Source organism: Anomaloglossus baeobatrachus, chromosome 2, assembly GCF_048569485.1.
Source record: "Anomaloglossus baeobatrachus isolate aAnoBae1 chromosome 2, aAnoBae1.hap1, whole genome shotgun sequence".
Classification (NCBI taxonomy): Eukaryota; Metazoa; Chordata; class Amphibia; order Anura; family Aromobatidae; genus Anomaloglossus; species Anomaloglossus baeobatrachus.
Window position 1 is genome coordinate 519,638,855 of NC_134354.1, and position 22,293 is coordinate 519,661,147.

Here is a 22,293-nt window from a genome sequence, read left to right on the forward strand (position 1 = left end):
ATCTTATAAATGTGCCCTTGCTATGTACTGTGTAATGGCCGTGTCTGACCGTACAGGGACATGGGCTGATCATACTGCACCTCCTGGACTGCACGGGATCATGACTGATTCTTTTGTGAGGTAAAGCATAGTCCTATCTGTTTTACCTCAAATAATTAATTATTTACAATCCCATGCTATAATGTATGTATACTTTTTTTTTTTTAGACAGTACACAGTACATAGTAGGGACACATATTATATTATATCAGCACAGGAACATTTTTTTAAAACACATCCAATTGAGGAAATTATTATTATTATTGCAAGATCAATTGATTAAAATGAACTTTGTTTCATAGGACAGCACCTTAAATTTTGGGATTAGCCCACAAAAGGAGGGGTTGGTTCACAGCGAGAGAGTAATTCCTTCTAGAAGGTTAGTGAAGACTCAATGTGACAGAAATGGATGTATAGTCTGTAGGTCATAAAGGCCGTATGCACTGGGTGACATAGGGCAGCAAAAGTGAGATAGCGTGATCCTGAATGGTTGACCAAGACACAGAACGAGAGATAATGCTGAACCTAGAGACCAGCCTTCTAATGAAGTGGCTCCAGGCAGAAGGGCCTGTAGGATGGGGTGTAAGCAGCAAGGCCCAAGCCTAAAAGGTTCAAGATGGATTAGTACTTGGATGAAGTTGACTTTCCTGGGCGGAGTCTCACCAAGAGTCTGAGACACAAGGTTCATCACTGACACTATTGGCAAACCCCTTTTCCCCTCCTCTACAAGAAGAGACGCGTATACAGAAGCATCTGGGAACATAAGGCTCTACTCTGGCCCTAGTGATCAAAACCCCATACTCCCTCCTCTACAAGGAAAATAAACATGGAGCCTGGGAAAGTGAAGGATTGTACTGTTGTGCTGGGACTCACAGAACCAGTAAGATCGGGAACAACCCAGAGGGAGCTGAGAATGTGTCTGAAGATGTTTTGTAAAACTGGAATGATCTGAAAGTCATGTGCCCGCTACCTTGTTTATGAAGTTATTATAGAAGAACTGTTAAGCAAAGAGTTGTTGCTGAAATTAAACTGGTGGTCTCCTTGTTGGTATGAGACGTCAACTGGCCAGCCGAAATCAATGTCATTGAAAATGTGCTGGGACAACTGGACTCAATCTTTCACTCACGACTACCACCCTGCACAACGCTACACTTTGATGGACCCCAATAAATTAAAATATAAAAAGCTTTGTTTCCATGAGGTGTCAGGTTACCCAGAAGTCCACAATTTTATCCATCAAACATGTTTAATCTGTTTATTATTATTATTGCTAAAATGTCCAAACTTTTTTTTTTGTATTAAAGAGATTGGCCACTGCTTTATATATTTTACACTTCAACTGTGATCAATAAATTATTAGTATAGTCAATATCTTCGGTTAGTAATTTTGGCACTGAGTGGCGCTATGTAGCTGAGCGCTCAGTGACAATCACATGACCCCTGGCTGCCACTGGCATATGATTATGTCAACTTCCGGGCACTAGAAGTTAACGTAACATACCCTTATTGTGCGGCACCTCACCCTGATTGACTGTGCCGTGGGAGGTGTTTCACTGCACGGGACAGCCTAAGAATGGAGTGCGTGGTACAGGGATCCATTGACCCTAGCTTCTGGGAGAGCACATACAGTGGGTATGGAAAGTATTCAGACCCTTTTAAATTTTTCACTCTTTGTTTCATTGCAGCCATTTGATAAATTCAAAAAAGTTCATTTTTTTCTCAATAATGTACACTCTGCACCCCATCTTGCAAATTTATTAAACATGAAAAACTGAAATATCATAGGGTCATAAGTATTCAGACCCTTAACTCAGACACTCATATTTAAGTCACATGCTGTCCCTTTCCTTGTGATCCTCCATGAGATGGTTCTACTCCTTCATTGGAGTCCAGCTGTGTTTAATTAAACTGATAGGACTTGATTTGGAAAGGCACACACCTGTCTATATAAGACCTCACAGCTCACAGCGCATGTCAGACCAAATGAGAATCCTGAGGTCAAAAGAACTGCTCAAGGAGCTCAGAGACAGAATTGTGGAATGCTCAGATCTGGCCAAGGTTACAAAAGAAGTTCTGTACTACTCAAGGTTCTTAAGAGCACAGTGGCCTCCATAATTCTTAAATGGAAGAATTTTGGGACCACCAGCACTCTTCCTAGACCTCCAGTCAAACTGAGTAATCGTGGGAGAAGAGCCTTGGTGAGAGAGATAAAGAAGAACCCCAAGATCACTGTGGCTGAGCTCCAGAGGTGCAGTAGGGAGATGGGAGAAAGTTCCACAAAGTCAATCACTGCAGCCCTCCTCTAGTCGGGCCTTTATGGCAGAGTGGCCCAATGGAAGCCTCTCCTCAGTGCAAGACATATAAAAGCTCGCATGAAGTTTGCAAAAAAGAAAAAACACATGAAGGACTCCCAGACTATGAGAAATAAGATTTTCTGGTCTGATGAGATGAAGATAGAACTTTTTCGTGATAATTCTAAGCGGTATGTGTGAAGAAAACCAGACACTGCTCATCACCTGCCCAATACAATCCCAACAGTGAAACATGGTGGTAGCAGCATCATGCTATGGGGGTGTTTTTCAGCTGCAGGAACAGGGCTACTGGTTGCAATTGAAGGAAAGATGAATGCGGCAAATTACAGAGAGATCCTGGAAGAAAACCTCTTCCAGAGTGCTCTGGACCTCAGACTTGGCCGAAGGTTCACCTTCCAACAAGACAATGACCCTAAGGACACAGCTAAAATAATAAAGGAGTAGCTTCGAAACAACTCTGTGAGCATTCATGTTTCCCCCAGTCGCAGCCCTGACCTAAACCCAAATGAGCATCTCTGGAAAGACCCGATAATGTCTGTCTACCAACGTTCACCATCTAATCTGACGGAAATGGAGAGGATCTGCAAGGAAGAATGGCAGAAGATCCCCAAATCCAGGTGTGAAAAACTTGCTGCCTCTTTCCCAAGAAAACTCATGGCTGTATTAGCTCAAAAGGGTGCTTCTACTCAATACTGAGTAAAGGGTCTGAATACTTATGACCATGTGATATTTCAGTTTTTCTTGTTTAATAAATTTGCAAAAAATTCTACATTGCTGTTTTTTTCTGTCACGGTGGGGTGCAGAGTGTACATTAATGAGAAAAAAAATAACTTTTTTGAATATACCAAATGGCTGCAATGAAACAAAGACTGAAAAATGTAAAGGGGTCTGAATACTTTCCGTACCAACTGTACAGCTGAAATGCATTGCGGCACAGAGAACTATCAGGTACCTGCACTGCAAATTGCAGTGGCGCGGGGTTTCAGAAGCAGGAGCTAGCGCTGGGGAGAACACGTGTGCCCAGTGATTAAGGGAATGAATATTCATTACTCCCCACGCCCACCTCTCTGCACTGAAGCCAGCGCCGAGAGGTGGTCAGGATTATGGGCGTGGGAAGCAGTGAATATTCATTTCCTTAACAGTGGGCTAACATGATCACCCAGCCACCAGGTTACTGCAACTGCTGGGCGATCACATGTGCCCTTTGTTTAAGGAAACAAATAGTCACTGCTCCTCATACCCATAATGGGCATGGGGAGCAGCGAATATTTCGGCAGCTGACGTCGATGTAAGTGGATGTGCCTGGCAGGGCTTGCACTTTGCCACAAGATGCAGGAAGTTGAAGATAGAGGATGGAGGCATTTGGGTAGAATTTTGAATGGGTGTGATAGGTACTGGCTTAAGGGGGCTTTACACGCTGCGACATCGCTAATGCGGAGTCGTTGGGGTCACGGAATTTGTGACGCACATCCGGCCGCATTAGCGATGTTGCTGCGTGTGACACCGATGAGCGATTTTGCATCGTTGCAAAAACGTGCAAAATCGCTCATCGGTGACATGGGGGTCCATTCTCGATTATCGTTACTGCAGCAGTAACGATGTAGTTCGTCGCTCCTGTGGCAGCACACATCGCTATGTGTGACGCCGCAGGAACGAGGAACCTCTCCTTACCTGCCTCCCGGCCGCTATGAGGAAGGAAGGAGGTGGGCGGGATGTTCCGGCCACTCATCTCCGCCCCTCCGCTTCTATTGGGCGGCTGCTCAGTGACGTCGCTGTGACGCCGCACGGACCGCCCCCCTTAGAAAGGAGGCGGTTCGCCGGTCACAGCGACGTCGCCGGGTAGGTAAGTATGTGTGACGGGTCTGGGCGATTTTGTGCGGCACGGGCAGCGATTTGCCCGTGTCGCACAACAGATGGGGGCGAGTACCCACGCTAGCGATATCGGGACCGATATCGCAGCGTGTAAAGTAGCCTTTAAAGGTCAATGCAATGCATGAGGAACTTGTATCAATAGAACACAGGAAGCCGAGAGAGAGAAAGTTGTAGCTTATCCCCATCAGAGTTGTATCCTGCAATGATGTGTTGCTAGGACATGAGTAAAGGTAATAATATCAAGATTTATATATTATAATAATAATTAAAAAAAAAAAAAAAAGCACAACTCAGTTATGGTACTAGACAACCTCTTAAGTGTTATTTCTAACATTCTGTGTAGATAGTCTAAACGTTACAGGGAATCTGTCACCAGGTTTTTGCCGCTTAATCTGAGAGCAGCATAATGTAGGGGCAGAGATCCTGATTCCAGCGATGTGTCACTTACTAAGCTGCTTTTCATACAATCACTGTTTAATCAGCATTAGGTTACCATTAGAGGACTACTTTGTGCCGTGCCACGTAGTCCAGCATATCCATATGTATAACTGCAGCAGAGAAAACTTTGATTTTCTCAAAATGACAGCAAAGAGCTCAATAAGTGATACATTGCTGAAATCAGGGTCTCTGTCTCTATATTATTCTGCTCTTACATGGAGGAGCAAAAACCTGGTGACAAATTACTTCTAACTGTATCATTTATGTTACACCTATTCCCTTATTATTTTAAATCAGTTTTTGCTTTTAGTTTACCAATAAAATACACACCTCATTCAACTATAACAATTTTAGACAAATTAATGTCCTTAAAACTCTAGCCTCTGCCCATGTGATTGGATATTGCAGTGGAAATCGGGGTGGGAGGGAAATGTAATGATTAGTTCAGGGAAGGCAAAGTGAAATGGTTATGTTAAACTTTAAAAGAAAAAAAAAAAACAAAAAAAAACCGGTTTAAAATTAAAGTCTTAAATTTGCAGTCTGTACCTAGCTATACAACCCATGATTATATGCACTTACAATCCTTCTCGACTGCCATCGATCAGAGCTTGGAACAGGGGTTTGTTATGAGGTATTGTCTGTAGGATATTCCCATCGCTGGTCACATAGCCGATAGCCCACTGGCCTAGTCTTGTGCAACTTAATCTAAAAATGTAACTGAGAGGTACAGACAATAACTGATTAGAGGTGAGTACACACAGAAGTCCGAACAGATAATATAGTTCATCAAAGGGGGAGAAGAACTCCAGATTTACCTTCCTGGCTTAGTGCTGTACTTCTGTAAACGTGCCTTGACTTCATCATAGGTTAAAAAAGCCATGTAGCCTGGGTGAGTCACTGCTAAAAAGTTCCAGTTCCTTAGTATAGAGCCCCAGGGCTGAGGGGGGAGAGAAATAAGAGAAATAGTAGTATTAATCCTCAAACATTTCCGAAATGTCTGCATATTTGTAGGAGACACTGGATACTAGAAAAATGATGCCAGGAATAAACATTTTGAGTTGTGCATGGCGCATCCCCAGTGTGGCTAATGTTTTGGTGCATACCTAGCCCTGGCCCTAATCTTGAGTGACCATGCTCGATTTCCCAGAGCAAGCGCTCCTTAAACTAATCTATATTCTTGCATTTGCACACTGACACTGTTGAAGCCAGCATTGCATTCAGAGTCAGTTCGGGCGTGATCTCTGTGTGAGAGTGGACGCACACAGATCTTTAACTTCTCTCTTATACTATGTGCCCACGGGACAACATACCCGCGGATTTTGCTGCGGAAAACCTGCAGATTTATTTGGATTTTCTAGATAAAGCCACAGATTCTAGCAAATACAGACACTCCCCATGTTATCCTATGGGATTTTGGGGAGTGCTGTATCAATGGTGCGGTATGTGCAGCTGGAGAATATACTGCGGATGTCCCGCAGCCGCACGTAACTGCATGTCAATTATTCATGCGGAAATATCTGCAGATGTACCGCCTTTCCACTATGGAGATAGAGGCCGGGACTTCTGCAGGTAAGTCCGCACATATACCACAGCAATGGATAGCTGCGGATTCCGGGCAGCAGCTGCGGTAAACCTGCAGACAAACCTGCGGAAAAGTCTGCGGGTACGTTGTCCCGTGGGCACATAGCCTTAGGCCACTAGCAGCCACAAACTGGCAGAAGCTGGATATTAGAGCCGCACCCAACACTCCGATCTCTGGCTCCAGCCAATCTGTGGCCTCTGCTCACCACACCTAGAAAAGTAGTGAATGAGTGACTTCAGAGAGGAGTTACATATCAGAGTGTACCCGTACCCACACATACACTGGGCACAATGCTGGGCTCCTCCAGTGTCAGTGTGGACGAGCAGGAACAGGGATACAGATAGGGAATAAACTTTGTACTTTGCATTGATATGTTGTGAGCCGCTCTGAGTCTTTGGAGAGGGGCGGCTTACAAGTTTGACAAATAAATAAATAAATCTACATGACAATGACCGTTTCATTGTGAATAATGCCCTTTGGAACTAGATGATGAATACCACACAAATCCAGGTACATTTAAGAGAAGTGAGAGGCACCAGTGTCACGTCAGACCATTCAAAATCATTTATATCAGCGTGATCTGTGTGCTAGATGACCTGCAAGGGTACCTGACCATCATCTTGCATCATAACCTCGCCAAGCTATTCATTGATGAAAGTCGATTTACGCTGAGCAGAAACGATGGTCGCCAATTGTCAAGGAGAGCACTATGCATCAGCCAGATGAGACTTTGCTGGTGTTACAGTGTGGGCAGGTGTGTCTATTCAATACAGAACTGCCCTATAATTTCTGCATGAACAACACAGGCCTAATTTTATCTTCATGGATGACAATGCTCCAGCTCATCGAGGTTGCATCATTAGGGAACAGCTGCTGGAGACTGGAGTGCCTCAAATGGAGTGGCCTGCACCTTCTCCAGACCTGAATCCCATAGAAAACCTATGCGATCAGCTGAGTCGCTATGTAGAGGCTCGTAACTCTCTATCCCAGAATGTCAATGACTTGAGAGCTGCCATTGAAATATAGTGGGATGCCATGCCTCAGTAGACAATAACTCCACTTGTGAACTTGCATGAGATGTCGTTGTCAAGCTGTAATTAATGCTGAAGGCCACATGGCAAGTTATTGAGCCATTTACATTTTTGGGGGGTGGTATGTCCACCACGGTTGTTGGTTTTTGTTTTAATAAATTGTTTGAAATGAGTAAATCAAGACTGCATGCTTTTACCTAAATGCCCTACTTTCATGATAAAATATCACTGTACTGAACTTTTTCCAAAAATTTCACCCAAAAGCCAAACATCCCCAACCTTTTGTTGAGTAGTGTGCGTGTGTATATACATTTATATATACATACACCTCTAAAAACTTTATAGGTTACATACACACACACACACGGACATGTGTGACTTATCCACAGCTGACATAATTTACCACATAGTACCGTATGATGAAATGCAGAACTATTCGTAATTATATACTAGACATCATTGTTAAATACCGTCAAGACAACAGAATTGTAGTATCTACAGACCACACAGCCCACTTCCTCATCTCTGAGTCCTGTGGCTGGGAGGACATGGGAAGTTTTACCAGCTGTAACCATCAGAGGGCAGCATATCTCTCCTACACATTGCAGAGAGTTCATTGTGCCAGCAGGATCCTATGGGAAGTAGTGCAATGTTCTCTAATGGTAGAATATGGTCATTAGATTAATGAGTGTCAATGAGAATTGTAGATACGATGTAAATGACAACTGAACACTATAGATGCAATTTATAAGGGCAAAATTTAAAAACCTAAAATCAAACCATTTGGGGACACTCTTCACAGTGTGCTATATATATGAAAAAATGGAAACAAAATATTCTGGAAGTAACAGTTGTGTGATGTTCCCTTATGAAGGCATCTTCATGAAGTTACCCAAGTAGTCTTCAGATCAATTGCTGGCTATCATTGTGAGACTCATTGCTGAAGAGGATCAGCAGAACACCTTCACAAGATAACATCAGAAGTCCTACTCCTGGGATTATGGTGATGGGTGGCATAATGTATGGTAGTAGGACCTCTCTAGTCCTCTTTCCAGGTGCACTAACAGCCTGGTGTTATATTGATTTCATAGTGGAACCAACAATACAGCCATTTCTCCAAAGTGTCCCAGGAGCTGTTTTTCGATATGGAAATGCCGGGTATATTGTTCGTCCTACTATGAGCAATCTGCATTCCTTAAGGCCTCTTTCACACTTCAGTATTTTGCATCAGTGTTCCATCAGTATTTGGATGCCAACACCAGGAGTGGAACTTCCAGAGAAGTACTATAATTGAAAGACTGACACCTATTCTGTTTTGGAGACACTCCTGGTTTTTACATCCTAATACCTATGACACACTGATGAAACACTGATGCAAAACTCTGACGTGTGAAAGAGGCCTAAAGGCCGCTTTACACGCTGCGACATCACTAGCGATGTCGCTAGCGATCGCACCCGCCCCCGTCGTGCTTGCGTCACGGGCAAATCACTGCTAGTGGCGGACAATATCGCTGGTACGCGTCACACCAACATACCTTCCTAACGACGTCGCTGTGGCCGGCGAATAATCTCTTGTTTAAGAGGGAGGTCTGTGCGGCGTCACAGCGACGTCACACAGCAGGCCACCAATAGAAGCGGAGGGGCGGAGACCAGCCACATTAATGTCACTCCCACCTCGTTGCCGGAGGATGCAGGAACACTATTGTTCGTCATTCCCGGGGTGTCACACGCAGCGATGTGTGCTGCCTCAGGAATGACGAACAAAAATGAACGACGTGTCAACAATCAACGATTTGTGCCGCTTTTTGGATCGTTAGCGGTTGCTCGTAGGTATCACACGCAACAACGTCGCTAACGAGGCCGGATGTGCGTCACAAATTCCGTGACCCTAGCGACATATCGTCAGATAAATCGTAGCATGTAAAGTGGCCTTAAGAGTGGTTGCATGGCCTGCAGTGACTTGTCTCGCAATATAGGTCATTTGTTGTCAATAGCAAAGGGAGCTGCCAGCAGGGAATCTTGATGATTTCCGCGCGCAAGTGCGTTCAGCTTGGCAGAACATTCTTCAGATATCCATTAAAAACCACTCTAATAGCATGCCAAGATGTGTAAGTATGTGTATATTTTCATAGTGAGTACTGGGTAAATTGAGATATTTTGCCCATTTTGTCTTCATTTGCAAATTATTAACATGTCTATCAAGCCTGTGATCTCAATGACTCTTCATTTTATATATATATATATATATATATATATATATATATATATATATACATACATACATACATACTCACACGCGTCAGAAATTAAGGCAATATGCAGTAGGGATATAAAAATCAATTGGTAACGAATATAAAGTAGCTTGAAGGTGATGCATCTTAAGAAAAAAATTCAATACTTCCTATATATTAAAATAAAAAAAAGTTACTTTTAGCAGAATGTCCCTTAAATCAGCTTAGTGGAAATGCTGGTCAAAATGTGTTCAAGAGGAACAAGCAAACAGTATGTGGATTTAATGGAAAGGCATTTAACAAGCGCCTGCCATGATGTCCTCAAAAGTGGATTATTTTTATCTCCACTGCAGAAAGACCGAGCCAAACACCAAGTAAATCAGTCAGCGTATTCTGAGAGCGATAAACAGTTCAGCCTTAATTCTGGAACAACAATAGTCTGAAATGCTGGAACTAATTATAGAGCCCCTTTCTTCTCCACTAAGGAGGGAAGAAAGCCTTCAACGCTATGATTCCAATAGACATGCAAGTCATATATGTAGGAAGGAAGTGACAAATCTCACGGCTTTTCAGAATCTTATTTTTGGATTCAAAACACAATTCAATGAGACATCTGAGAATAGGGCACTACAGCGCAGATGTAACACTGAGCCCCCCCCTGTCAGTTTTCCCTGTGCAGAGGTCCCCCAGCCACCTGCTGCATAGTGGACGTCAGGGCAGACCGCTAATATGGTCATTCTTAGAATCAGAGGTTGGGGGTCCACCAAACACAGAGTGATGGCACATTCTAGCGGTATAAGGTTATTTGCACACGTTGCGTTTTTTCCTGCGTTTTGGCTGTGTTTAAAACTGCAGCGTGTCATTGACAAAATGCATGTGTTGTGCTTCCCCAGCAAAGTCTATGAGAAGTCAGAAAATTCCCTGCGCACGTTGCTTTTTTAAACGCAGCATTTTGGATACCAAATATTTGACAAAATCAATGCGTTTAAAAAAGCAGCATGTCACTTCTTTTGTGCATTTTGGTTGCATTTTCCACCCATTGAAATTAATGAGGTGTGTCAAAACGCAACCAAAATGTTTAACTGTGCGCTTGGACTACATTTCTGTTGCATTCTGCATGCTTTTTTTGACAAACAGAACACATGTCTTTTGGTCTCTCTCTCGCTGTCTGTCGGTCTCTCTCTCTCTCTCTGTGTCGATGTCGGTCTCTCTCTCTGTGTCGATGTCGGTCTCTCTCTCTGTCGGTCTCTCTCTGTCGGTCTCTCTCTCAGTGTCGATGTCGGTCTCTCTCTGTCGATGTCGGTCTCTCTCTCTCTCGGTCGGTCTCTCCCTCTCTCTGTCAGTCGGTCTCTCCCTCCTTCATACTCACTGATCAATGGCACAGCGCTGAACAGCTGTCACAAAGCTCCGGCGGCTTCTCCTGCTGTAGAAAATGTCGGACGCTCATTATTCCATCTCGTATTCACTGCTTCCCCTGCCTACCGGCGCCTATGATTGGTTGCAGTGAGACAGCTATCACTCAGTGTGGGGGCTTGTCTGAATGCAACCAATCACAGCCGCCAGTGGGCAGGTCTATATCGTGCAGTAAAATAAATAATTTAAAAAAAACGGCGTGCGGTCCCCCCCAATTTTGATACCAGCCAAATTAAAGCCACACGGCTGAAGGCTGGTATTCTCAGGATGGGGAGCCCCCCAGCCTAAAAATATCACCCAGCGGCCGCCCGGAATTGTCACATCCATTAGATGCGACAGTCCCAGAACGCTACAGGCTCATCCCGAATTCCCCTGGTGCGGTGGCAATCGGGGTGATAATGAGTTAATAGCAGACCATAGCTGCCCCTAAGTCCTAGGTTAATCATGGCAGGCGTCTAAGAGACACCCCCCATGATTAACCTGTAAGTTAACGAAAATAAACATATACACCCAAAAAATCCTTTATTTGGAATAAAAGACAAAAAAACCCACCCTCTTTCACCACTTTATTAATCCCCAAACACCCCTCCAGGTTTGATGTCATCCACACAAGGTCCCACGACGCTTTCAGCTCTGCGACATCGGAAGCTCACAGTGAGCGGCCACAGACCACGACCGCTCTCTGTCAGCTCCACGCAGCAACTAAAGTGAGTCGCGCTATCAGTGGTGACGTCACTCAGGTTACTCGCGGCCACCGCTGGATCCTCCAACTGTGACAGTAAGTCACCCGAATGACTGAAGTGAGCCGTGAGATCAGTGGTGCCCTCGCTCAGGTGATTTGCAGTCTCGGGTGGAGGACACCAGCTGGCCACAGGTAACCCGAGTGACGGCACCGCTGATCGCGCGGCTCACTTTAGTTACTCAGGGGATTTGCGGTCACCGGTGAGTCCTTCACCAGTGACCGCAAATCAGGCCACGGCACACAGACCGAGCCGCGCCATGACAATGAAGTTGGGTGAAGTTCATTCTGATCGTGCGGATCTGTCTTGCAGCCAGCCATGCTCTATGGGGATGTAGCAGACTCGAGTGGGACTGCACTGTCAAAAATACATTCAAAACGCATCTAAAATGCATCCAAAATGCAAGCGTTTTGGATGCATTTTTTTTGTCAAACGCAGTGTTTACAGTTGACAAAACGCTGCAGTTTTTTGTCAAGCCAGAACGCAGAATGCGCACATAGCCTGACACCACCTTAGCAGATAGGAATACCACTTTAGACTAGGGCTACACGTAGACTTTCTATCACTTACTACAAAAGTAGTGTAGTGCTATCTCAGCCCATAGGGATGCGCAGAGTTTTCTATATTGCTTCATGCTGAGATTTCTGAGTTATATAAAAACGTACTGACTCCTTTTCTCCTCCATTAACGTGATATTTTAGTAAGAAAATGTGACCTATCCACAGGCTCGGTTTTTAGTGGTCCAACCGCCAGAGGTAACAGTACTTGGTTATTTCCGTCAGTCCCATAGAAAATGTACGAGATGGCCACAGCCATCAGTCCCACCGAAAATGTACCGAATGGCCATAGCAGTCAGTCCCATAAATAATGTACGGAATGGCCATAGCCTTCAGTTCCATAGATAATGAACGGAAATGGCCATAGCCGTCAGTCCCATGGATAATGTACAGAATGGCCATAGCCGTCAGTCCCATAGATAATGCACGGAATGGCCATAGCAGTCAGTCCCATAGAAAATGTACGGAATGGAGATAGCCGTCAGTCCCATAGAAAATGTACGGTATGGAGATAGTCGTCAGTCCCATAGATAATGTACGGAATCTATACACTGTACATAATGTACACAGAAAGCTATTATGGTCTCCCTTTAAACAAAAATTATATAGAATAGATCCAGAAATCTCAGAAGGTGGTGCTGAGGCGACATCTGAAAGGATAAGCTGGCAAAGGGAAGTTTGCAGCAATTGGGATGTAATAAAAGCTAAACTAATGGAAATCACAGGCCACTTCCCTATCTCATTCTATATGTTTCCATATTACTAACTCACTTCTGTTATTCTGATCCTGTCAAACTCAACATGACAAATTGCAAGTTAGCAATCTAAAGGCTCCACTTTTACGCCCGCATTTAGGAGGAACCCATTGTTGTACAATGCCTTTTTCTTCCGGTGTGCAGGAAAATAAAATTGGTCACAGGGAATCCAATCATCTGAAAACTGGAAGTGAATAAGTGGTCAGTTCTATTATGTCTCTGCAAGGCCATGACATGGGATATAACGCATTCATTAGTGCAGGTCCTCTAGACCAGGAATGCACAACCTGCATTCTGCCATTCCATTCTTTGCAGGCCCTAACCCAAACTAATACTTGTATGTCTGCCTGTGTGTGGAGGCTGCTGACATGACTTTACAGTACAAGAGTACCAATAGTACTACAGGTGAACGTTGTGGCTGGTGCCAAGAGTCTGCGAGGCTGGCCCTATGAGTCTGCGAGGCTGACCCTAAAGCCTGCTTTACACGAGTCGATCTATCGTGCGATAGCACGAGTGATCGTACCTGCCCTCGTCGTTTTTGCGTCACGGACAAATCGCTGCCCGTGGTGCACAAACTCGTTTAACCCGCGTCACACGCACTTACCTTCCGGACGACCTCGCTGTGGGCGACGAACGTCCACTTCCTGAAGTGGGAGGGACGTTCAGCGTCACAGCGACGTCACACAGCAGCTGGCTAATAGAAGCGGAGGGGCGGAGATGAGCGAGATGTAAACATCCCGCCCACCCCCTTCTTTCCACATAGCCGGCGGGTGCCGCGGGACGCAGGTAAGCTGTGTTCATCGTTCCCGTGGTGATACACGGAGCAACGTCTGGTGCCACGGAAACGATGAACAACCGGCCCCATTTTAATGAAACAATTTTATGAAACCTAGCGACGAGTACACGAATCACGATTTGTGAGCGATACTGCGTCGCTGGGAGGTGTCACACGAGACAATATCGTGTACGATGCCGGATGTGCGTCACGAAAACAGTGACCCAGACGATGCATCACACGATAGCTCGTCTCGTGTAAAGCCCGCATAAGAGTCTGCGAGGCTGGCCCTAAGAGTCTGCGAGGCTGGCCCTAAGAGTCTGCGAGGCTGGCCCTAAGAGTGTGCGAGGCTGGTGCTAAGAGTCGGCGAGGCTGGCCCTAAGAGTCTGCGAGGCTGGCCCTAAGAGTGTGCGAGGCTGGCCCTAAGAGTGTGCGAGGCTGGCCCTAAGATTCTGTAAGGATGGCGCTAAGAGTCTGCAAGGATGGCACTAAGTCTGTAAGGATGGCGCTAAGAGTCTGTAAGGATGGCACTAAGTCTGTAATAATGGGGCTAGGAGTTTGCGAGGATGGTGCTAGGAGTCTGCGAGGATGACGCTAAGAGTCTGCGAGGATGGCGCTAGGAGTCTGCGAGGATGGCGCTAGGAGTCTGCGAGGATGGCGCTAGGAGTCTGCGAGGATGGCGCAAGGAGTCTGCGAGGATGGCGCTAGGAGTCTGCGAGAATGGCGCTAGGAGTCTGTGTGAGTGCAGCCGTTATCCCCACAGTGCCACTCCAACCCCTTCACTGCCAAGGGCACATTTAATATATCATAACGCTTGATGCAGGTAATATTATAAAAGGCCTAGCTCATAATAAAGCCCAGAATCTTACTTCACGTAATTACGCTTGTCACTTAAAGTCAATGTTTTCTGATTTACAGGGGAGGGGTAGAGGGTGTAGAAATACACAGCTGGCGTATGCAATGATCCCTGGCACCTATTCAGGGTTTGTTTGTTTTTCACAATCTTGATTCTTAGTGAATTCTTTTCTGGTGAAGACATACTGTATAGTCACCTCTTAAACTTATTTTTAGGAGATTCTGTGCGTCTCAGATTTACCCACAAACATTTTTTTTTTCAAAACTCATGGCAGTGGACCCTCTTTTTAGTTAGGTTTAAGGCTCTGTGCGCACTAGACCGTTTTACCCGCGGATTTACCCGCGGATTTGCCGCGGAAATTTCTTGAGAAATGTCTGCAATCTTTGTGCAGACATTTCCCAACAACTTCTATGAAAAAAAAATAGCTGTGCGCACTGTGCGGATTTTTCTCAAGAAATTTCCTTGAGAAGAATTTCTCGAGAAAATTTCTTGAGAAAATGAGCATGTCCATTATTTCCGCAGGTACCCTGCGGATTTCGGCAGTACAGCCTGCAAAATCCGCAGGGAACCACCCGCGGTAAAATCGCGGCAAAATCGCGGCTAATCCGCGGCAAATCCGCGGCAAATCCGCATGCGGATTTGGTGCGGATTTTTTCCGGAGGTCCGGAAATCTTTCACTCCCAGAAGTTTCTCAAGAAATTTTCTTGAGAAACTTCACATTTTTAGTGCGCACATAGCCTAACACTAGAACTACTGGACTCGTGACACCTATATAGAAATACATAGTGCGAAGTAGTCAAAATGACTACCTCAGTAGTTCTAGTGTTAAGTCTCAGAAATGGACCCCCACCTATTAGATATTTATGTATTTAAAGTCTATATGCCTAAAGCCTGCTTTACACGTTACGATTCTGCATACGATATCGTATGCGATCGTACCCGCCCCCATCGTATGTGCAGCACGTTCAATTTGTTGAATGTGCCGCACAAACGAGTAACCCCCGTCACACGTACTTACATTTCGATACGACCTCGATGTGGACGGGCCACGTCCACTTCCTGGAGTGGGAGGGACGTTCGGCGTCACATCGACGTCCCGCGGCAGCCGGCCAATAGATGCGGAGGGGCGGAGATGAGCGGGAAGTAAACATCCCGCCCACCTCCTTCCTTCCGCATTGCCGGCCGGGAGCCGCAGGACGCAGGTAAGATCTGTTCATCGTTCCCGGGGTGTCACACACTGCGATGTGCGCTACCCCGGGTACAATGAACAATCTGACGTTCAATTCATGAGGAATGCGTGTGATGAACGTTTTAACGTTCAATCACAATCGCACGTACCTGTCACACACTGCAATGATATATTGCAGCGTGTAAAGCGGCCTTAAGATGTCTCAAAGATTTATTGCAGAGGAGATGCTCTGCCCAGAAAAGGTAGGGCACTTCTGTGCTGAACGGAGAAATTCAAAACCAGGTCCCCTGCCCTCTATATTAAAGCATCACTCCATGTTTTATTTTATTCCACTGCCGGAGTGGTATCACTAATGTTGATTCCCTGGACCAAGTAATACACTTACCAGCCATCATCTTCTCCTCTAACTGGCAGAGCTCCGGTCCTGATCACCATCTTGTGACTTCAGCTCTTGACTAACCGGAAGTCAGAGCTAATGATCACAAGTTCTCAATGAAAGTCTATGACAGCCTTGTTTTGGCTCTCATAGACTTGCATTCAAAAGTGACAGTCGTTGCACCCTGCAAACATCGGCGCTAGTCACAGCCAGAAGAACAGGACAAGAACGTCGCCTAGGACAGCAGAAGATGGCGGCTATGTATTCTATTATACGCAAGGAGGCCAATATACATTAGTTATACCAGTCTGGAGGTTAAAAGGAAAAAAAAAACACTGAAGTAGTGCTCTAAGTATCTGAAAACAGCGTTTGTAAGATTTAACTGTCCATTATAAAATTTCTTATATAAAACAGGCTCTGAATAGTGTTTCTGATCGATGGTGATCCAGATCCCGAGACCCCCCACTGATCAGTCTACACACCGCTCTGAAGTGTTCCCCCCGTACATGAGCTGCGCGGAGGGAACATGGAGAATTGTGACCAGTCTCCGGAGATTCACTGATTGAGTATAAAAGTATAAGATTATACAAATAAGAAGATTTAGGTATAGAAAAGATCTGACATAAGGAAATCATCCGCCAGAATCATCTGTAAAATACAATAATGAAAAAAAAAAAAATCACATGCATTAAGAAAATGTAAACTACCAAGTATTCTTAGCCGTAATCTTACCTGAAACAGTCTTGTAAAAATATCAAACTCAAATACAGATATGTAATCATTACACGTCAAGTCAATGGTGGACTTAAGAGCCATGGCTTCTAAGCCGGATGTGATCTGATGAACTTCATGAAGGCACTGTCTGAAGACTTTCCAGGGCACAATGGTTCTGTCAATGCACGGAGAAGAAATACATGTTATACATTTATGGTCAAGGTTACAAGAAAAATAAAAGTAGTTCTGGAGATGGCACTGCTGCTTGACTAGGCCCACGCCAACCTGCCGCCATTGTAGGGGCGCCGCTGAATACCATAAGGGAAGAACATTTTCTGAATCACAAAAAATGATTATTGGGAGAAAATGTATTAAGATATAATAAAACCTTGTATGAACCATGTACTGTGTATAGACAAGAGAAGCAATCAATGATACGTATCATTTTAGCGGATATGTTTGACAAAACATTGTACATTATGAGGAAAATACTTCCATTTTTTTAGTATCTCATTAAATTTTTCATCACTGCGTTTTTTTTCCTCCACTTATGAGCCACTTTTTCTCATCCCCTTGCTTCCTGAACACCAGCCAGTCTTAAAAACAACTCAAATCAGTCTTGAGCAAAGCAAGTGGACTGAACCAACAGAGATCTATGGAGGAGAGAAGGAGCAGTCTGCACAGGGAGAGAACAGGAAGGTCATGCTGCAGATCCAGCAAATTCACTTAAAGGGGTGATCCGAAGGCAAAGTATTTTTCTGCTAACTTCCTATCTATTTAGTCCCATAATCTAAGCTGTTTCCTAATAAACTTGCTTTAAAAATTCCCTACCGTTCTCTAACGTTACTATCTAACAGCTACTGTGTTTTTCTTCTTTTCTATTTATTGTCTGATGACAATTCATTTTAGCGTCCCATTGGGATCTTCAAAACGTCATCAGGGGGAAGAGGCTGCGGTCACTGTCACAGCCTCTGCCCTTCCCTAAAACGAAGCACCATCAGTGATACTCGTTTCAGGGGCGGTGCTGTCACTGCTATGTCCCTGAGTGTCTTGCTAATGCAGAGCCTCAGTCTCCTCCCGTGCGCTGTCTTCCTTGTGCAGTGTCTCCCTCTGTGTGATGAGCGCAGTGTACAGAATTTTGTCAGCTTATGAATAGTAATAAGGCTGCAGTAGAGCGGCATACCTATACTAGGCAGTGCAAAACATTGTCGCTAGTCACGGATTGAGGCACTGCACTAGGAAGCCTCGTCATGAGGGAACAGTACTCGTTTCTGGGGCAGTGCCTTCACTGCTGTGTCCCGGCAGTGACAGCATTGCCCCTGGAACAAGTGTCTGCCCCTGATGACACTATGAATATCCCAGCATGCACTGGTGTACTCAAATGAATCGTAATTAGACAGGAAATGAAAAAAAAACACACAGTAGCTGTTAGATAGTAAAGTTAGGGAACGTAAAGCAAATATATTAGAAAATAGCTTAGATTATGGGACTAAATAGACAGGAAGTTAGGAGAAACAAGGTTTTGCTTTTGGACCACCGCTTTAAAGCTTACATCAGGAACTTTAAAATAAAAAATAAAAAAAAAATGTGCCTAAGCACTAAGGGACAGGTAATTGCTACCTACCTGCCTGTTGTGCTCAGCAGCAGCACAGAGCAGTCACAGTGCACTCCTGCAGGCGATACAATGGCTTCTTCAATAAAGCGGAGGCTTCTTTTCTGCTCTGCTCTGTAGATGGAGCTAACACCATGCTGATGGACAGTCGGCTACCTAACTGCGAGAGTCGGCTGTCAGTCAGCATGTGGTCAGCTGACTCATAAAGTGTACAGAATATAGCGGATGAGAAGCCACCGCCCTGTTGACACGACGTTAGTGGAAGCAGCTGAATTGCTTCCAAGAGCAGTATATGACCGGTCTGTGCTGGTGAAGAACGGCATTGGCCCAACAGGCAAGTAGGTAGTAGCTAACTACCTGTTGGTGCTTAAGCACTTTTTTTTTTAAAGTCCATTTACCTTTTTTTTTCGCTTTATAAGACGATTATAAGACTGATTATAAGACGCACCCCCAAATTTGGTGAAGAAAAAATTTTTTTTTTAATGTTAAATGGGCTCCATCTTATAATGCCAGTGTCCGTCTAACAAATCATATAAGGTATATGTCCCTCATAGTCCCCCATCCTAAAATTAGCCCCCTTAATCTGGATATGGCCCCCTTATATTGAATATAGCCCCCTTGTGCTGGCACACGTCCCCCAGTGATGCCACATGTCCCCCTGTGCTGGCATGCGTCCCCTATTGCTGGCACACGTCTCCTATAGCTGGCACACGTCCCCTACAGCTGGCACAGGTCTCCTATGGATGGCACATGTCTCCTACTGCTGGCACAGGTCTCCTATGGATGGCACGCGTCCCCCTGTGCTGCCTATGAGCCCCTATGGATGGCACACGTTCCCCTATGCTGCCCATTGCCCATTATTGATGGCACATGTCCCCCCTGTGCTGCCAATGACCCCCTATGGATTGCACACGTTCCCCTGTGCTGCTTATGGCCCCCTATGGATTGCACACGTTCCCCTGTGCTGCCTATGGCCCCCTATGGATTGCACACGTCCCCCTGTGCTGCCCATGGCCCCTATAGATCACAAAAGTCCCCATGTGTTAGATATCGCCCCCATGCTGCTGCCCATAGTAAAATAAAACACTCTTTCCTTATCTTCTCAGCGCTGTCCTCCCTCGTGTCTCCCTCCGCGCGTCTGCTCCTCCACTTCCTGGTTCTCGGTGCCGGTCATGTAATCGGCACAGCAGAGTGATATCATCTCTGCATGCCTGATCACAGTGGAAGCAGGGACACCGGGGAGAAACGCTGGAGAGGGTAAGTAAGGCTTTTTTATTTTAGGATGAGCAGCAGCATGGGGGCCATATCTAACACAGGGGGGGGGCATGTGCCATCAAAGGGGGGCGCAGGCACATATAATATGAGAAGCTGCCCCAGCACCACGGTAATTGACAGCGGCTGTGCATATTATATGAGCGGGAGCAGGAGATCTAATGCTCCCTCCTGCAGCTTTCACAAGCTCCCAGCACCGCTCCAGAGCTGCCCCCACATCCCCTGGACCCTGCAGTGTGTATTATACATATATATTATATATATATATATATTTTATATATATATATATATATATATATATTTTATATATATATATATATACATACACACACACACACCGTATATTCAGATTATAAGACGCACCCCCTACTTTCCCCCAAAATTTGGGGGAACAAAAGTGCGTGTTATAAAGCGAAAAATACGGTAAGTGCTAAATTCACAGCCACACAGCTCAGTACTACTGTGTAATATCCTCCATCCTGCTAATGCAGTTTGTCATTGTGCTACAAAGAAAAGTCGAAATCTATCTCTCTGAGTGTACTGTATGGAAGATAGCATAGCTGCTAGTCTCTATCCACTAAATCAGATATGACTGAAAATTAGGAACAGATCCCCCAGAGGAGAAAATTGGTGAAAAATTACAAACTACACATCATATAGTGATACCACATATTTCTATGCCTCATTCTACACAAAACAGCTTACTATGGAAAGTCACCTGAAATGACAGGAAGGCTTTAAGAGGGCCATAGATCTTACGCAGCACCCTGTACTAGGAGCAAACTAAAGCCAGCCAAACCTATTTAACCCAACTGCATTTTTATTCAATGGAAAGATACAGATCAGTCAAGAGGCCCCTATCCTCTGACTATAATCTAATCCCCTATTAGAGTGTTAGCTCATATGCTGAGCTATGATTCACAGCACACGCCCCCAGGAATAATAATTTATTTAGCGCCAACATATTCCGCAGCATTTTATAATTAAGCAAGAACCTGACCAGCCAACAAAGACATTACAAAGTAACACAATGTTCAGTGACAGGCGGAGTGAGGGTCCTGCTCGCAAACTTACCATCTGAAAGTAAATAGAGGGGGGCACAATAGGTAAAAAATGGCTTGTCGTCTATGGTCAGCCATCATTATAATAAACAGGGCAGTTCACATAACCTGCATGATCCAGTCATCAGCCAGTATTTGTCCAAGTGCAGTTACCACGTGCTACTGGGTGCATGGAGGATGTGGAGACACATATAGAAGGGACAAGATTCTAAGGAATATTAGAAAGGTTGGACAGGGAAGAGTCAGTCAAGTGAGGGAACAGCCCTGTCTAAAGTAAAGTTTTTTGTAGAGCATCCTTAAAAATGTGGGGGAATTAAATCAGATCATCCAGGATAGAGTATTCCAGAAAACTGGTGCAACATGAGAAAAGTCTTCGACATGGAAGTGGGAGGTTTGGATTATGGAGGATGTTAGTCTTAGATCAATTGCAGAACTGAGATGGCGATAGAGATGAGGGAAGAGATGTATGGTGGTGCAGAACTATAAAGACCTTTGTGGTTGAGAGAGAAACGTTTATGTTGTACTCTACAGTGGATGGGTAACCAGTGCAATGACTGGCACAAAGTGGAGACATCTTTGTGCTGGACAGAAATACAACACCCAGAGTAAACCCTGAAGAAACACCCAGTTGCACAACAAACAGAAATTTCACATACTGAGCTCCAACAGCGGTAAATCTGAATATCTTTACAATGGAGCAATGCAACACAAAATTGAAAAAAGTGTCAGAATTAGAGGAGCTCAGCTTTACAAGGTATTAAACTCAATTTTTGGGGCAAGTCTTCTTTAACCCCTTGTGTCCAGTTATGGTTCACAGCTTTGGTAAAAGTTTAATAGAACTCTTTGACTTTAGGTGATATAGTTACAGGATTTTCTCTCTAGTGCATACCTAAAGTTCACATCGAGGATTCATACAGGCACTACTTCTATGAACCATTAGCTAATGACATAGTTGTCCTTGGTGTGATAAACAGGAAAACCTCAGAAAGCTTTAATGAACCACAACAATAATGGTTTATAAGCTGCTGACGTCAGACTCCTGGGCAAATTGCATTATCACGTCAGCACTTTTTTTTCTTCTTAAATGGTTGCAGGTACCATTACTGGCATTTATTATCAGAGCTAACCAGCAGTATGCTCACAAACCGTTGGCATTTCTTACACGTAAACTGTGTGTAATGAAAACCATCCGCTCTACACTTCACAGTCATTCCAGTGCACTTACTTCTCTCCAAAAAACTTTCTCCAGAACTCTGCAGCATCTGCTTTTGTGATACGGAAGGTATCCCCTTGAAACTGTCCATTAGGGAATATCGCCTTTATTTCTGCCAACATATGGCTAAATATTAACGACAGCTTTGTAAGGTTCCTCCTGCATTGAAGGAAAAAAATATATATATATAAATTTATATATGTTAAGGGTCACATACCAGCTGGAAAACAGAAATAAAACACACATTTTCAATTC

The 22,293-nt window shown here is 44.6% G+C and overlaps 1 protein-coding gene across 2 annotated transcripts in view; it reads right to left on the reverse strand.

The window, feature by feature from the left end:
- CBLB (Cbl proto-oncogene B) overlaps nucleotides 1-22,293 on the reverse strand; it is a 258,520-nt gene that overhangs the window by 120,369 nt on the left and 115,858 nt on the right. For both annotated transcript variants that reach the window (XM_075336570.1, XM_075336571.1), the window contains 4 exons: nucleotides 22,051-22,197; nucleotides 16,899-17,055; nucleotides 5,477-5,598; nucleotides 5,241-5,378 (listed from right to left, as the gene is read on the reverse strand). In XM_075336570.1, coding sequence (XP_075192685.1) covers nucleotides 5,241-5,378; nucleotides 5,477-5,598; nucleotides 16,899-17,055; nucleotides 22,051-22,197 — 564 coding nt within the window. The remainder of the gene's footprint in view (nucleotides 1-5,240; nucleotides 5,379-5,476; nucleotides 5,599-16,898; nucleotides 17,056-22,050; nucleotides 22,198-22,293) is intronic.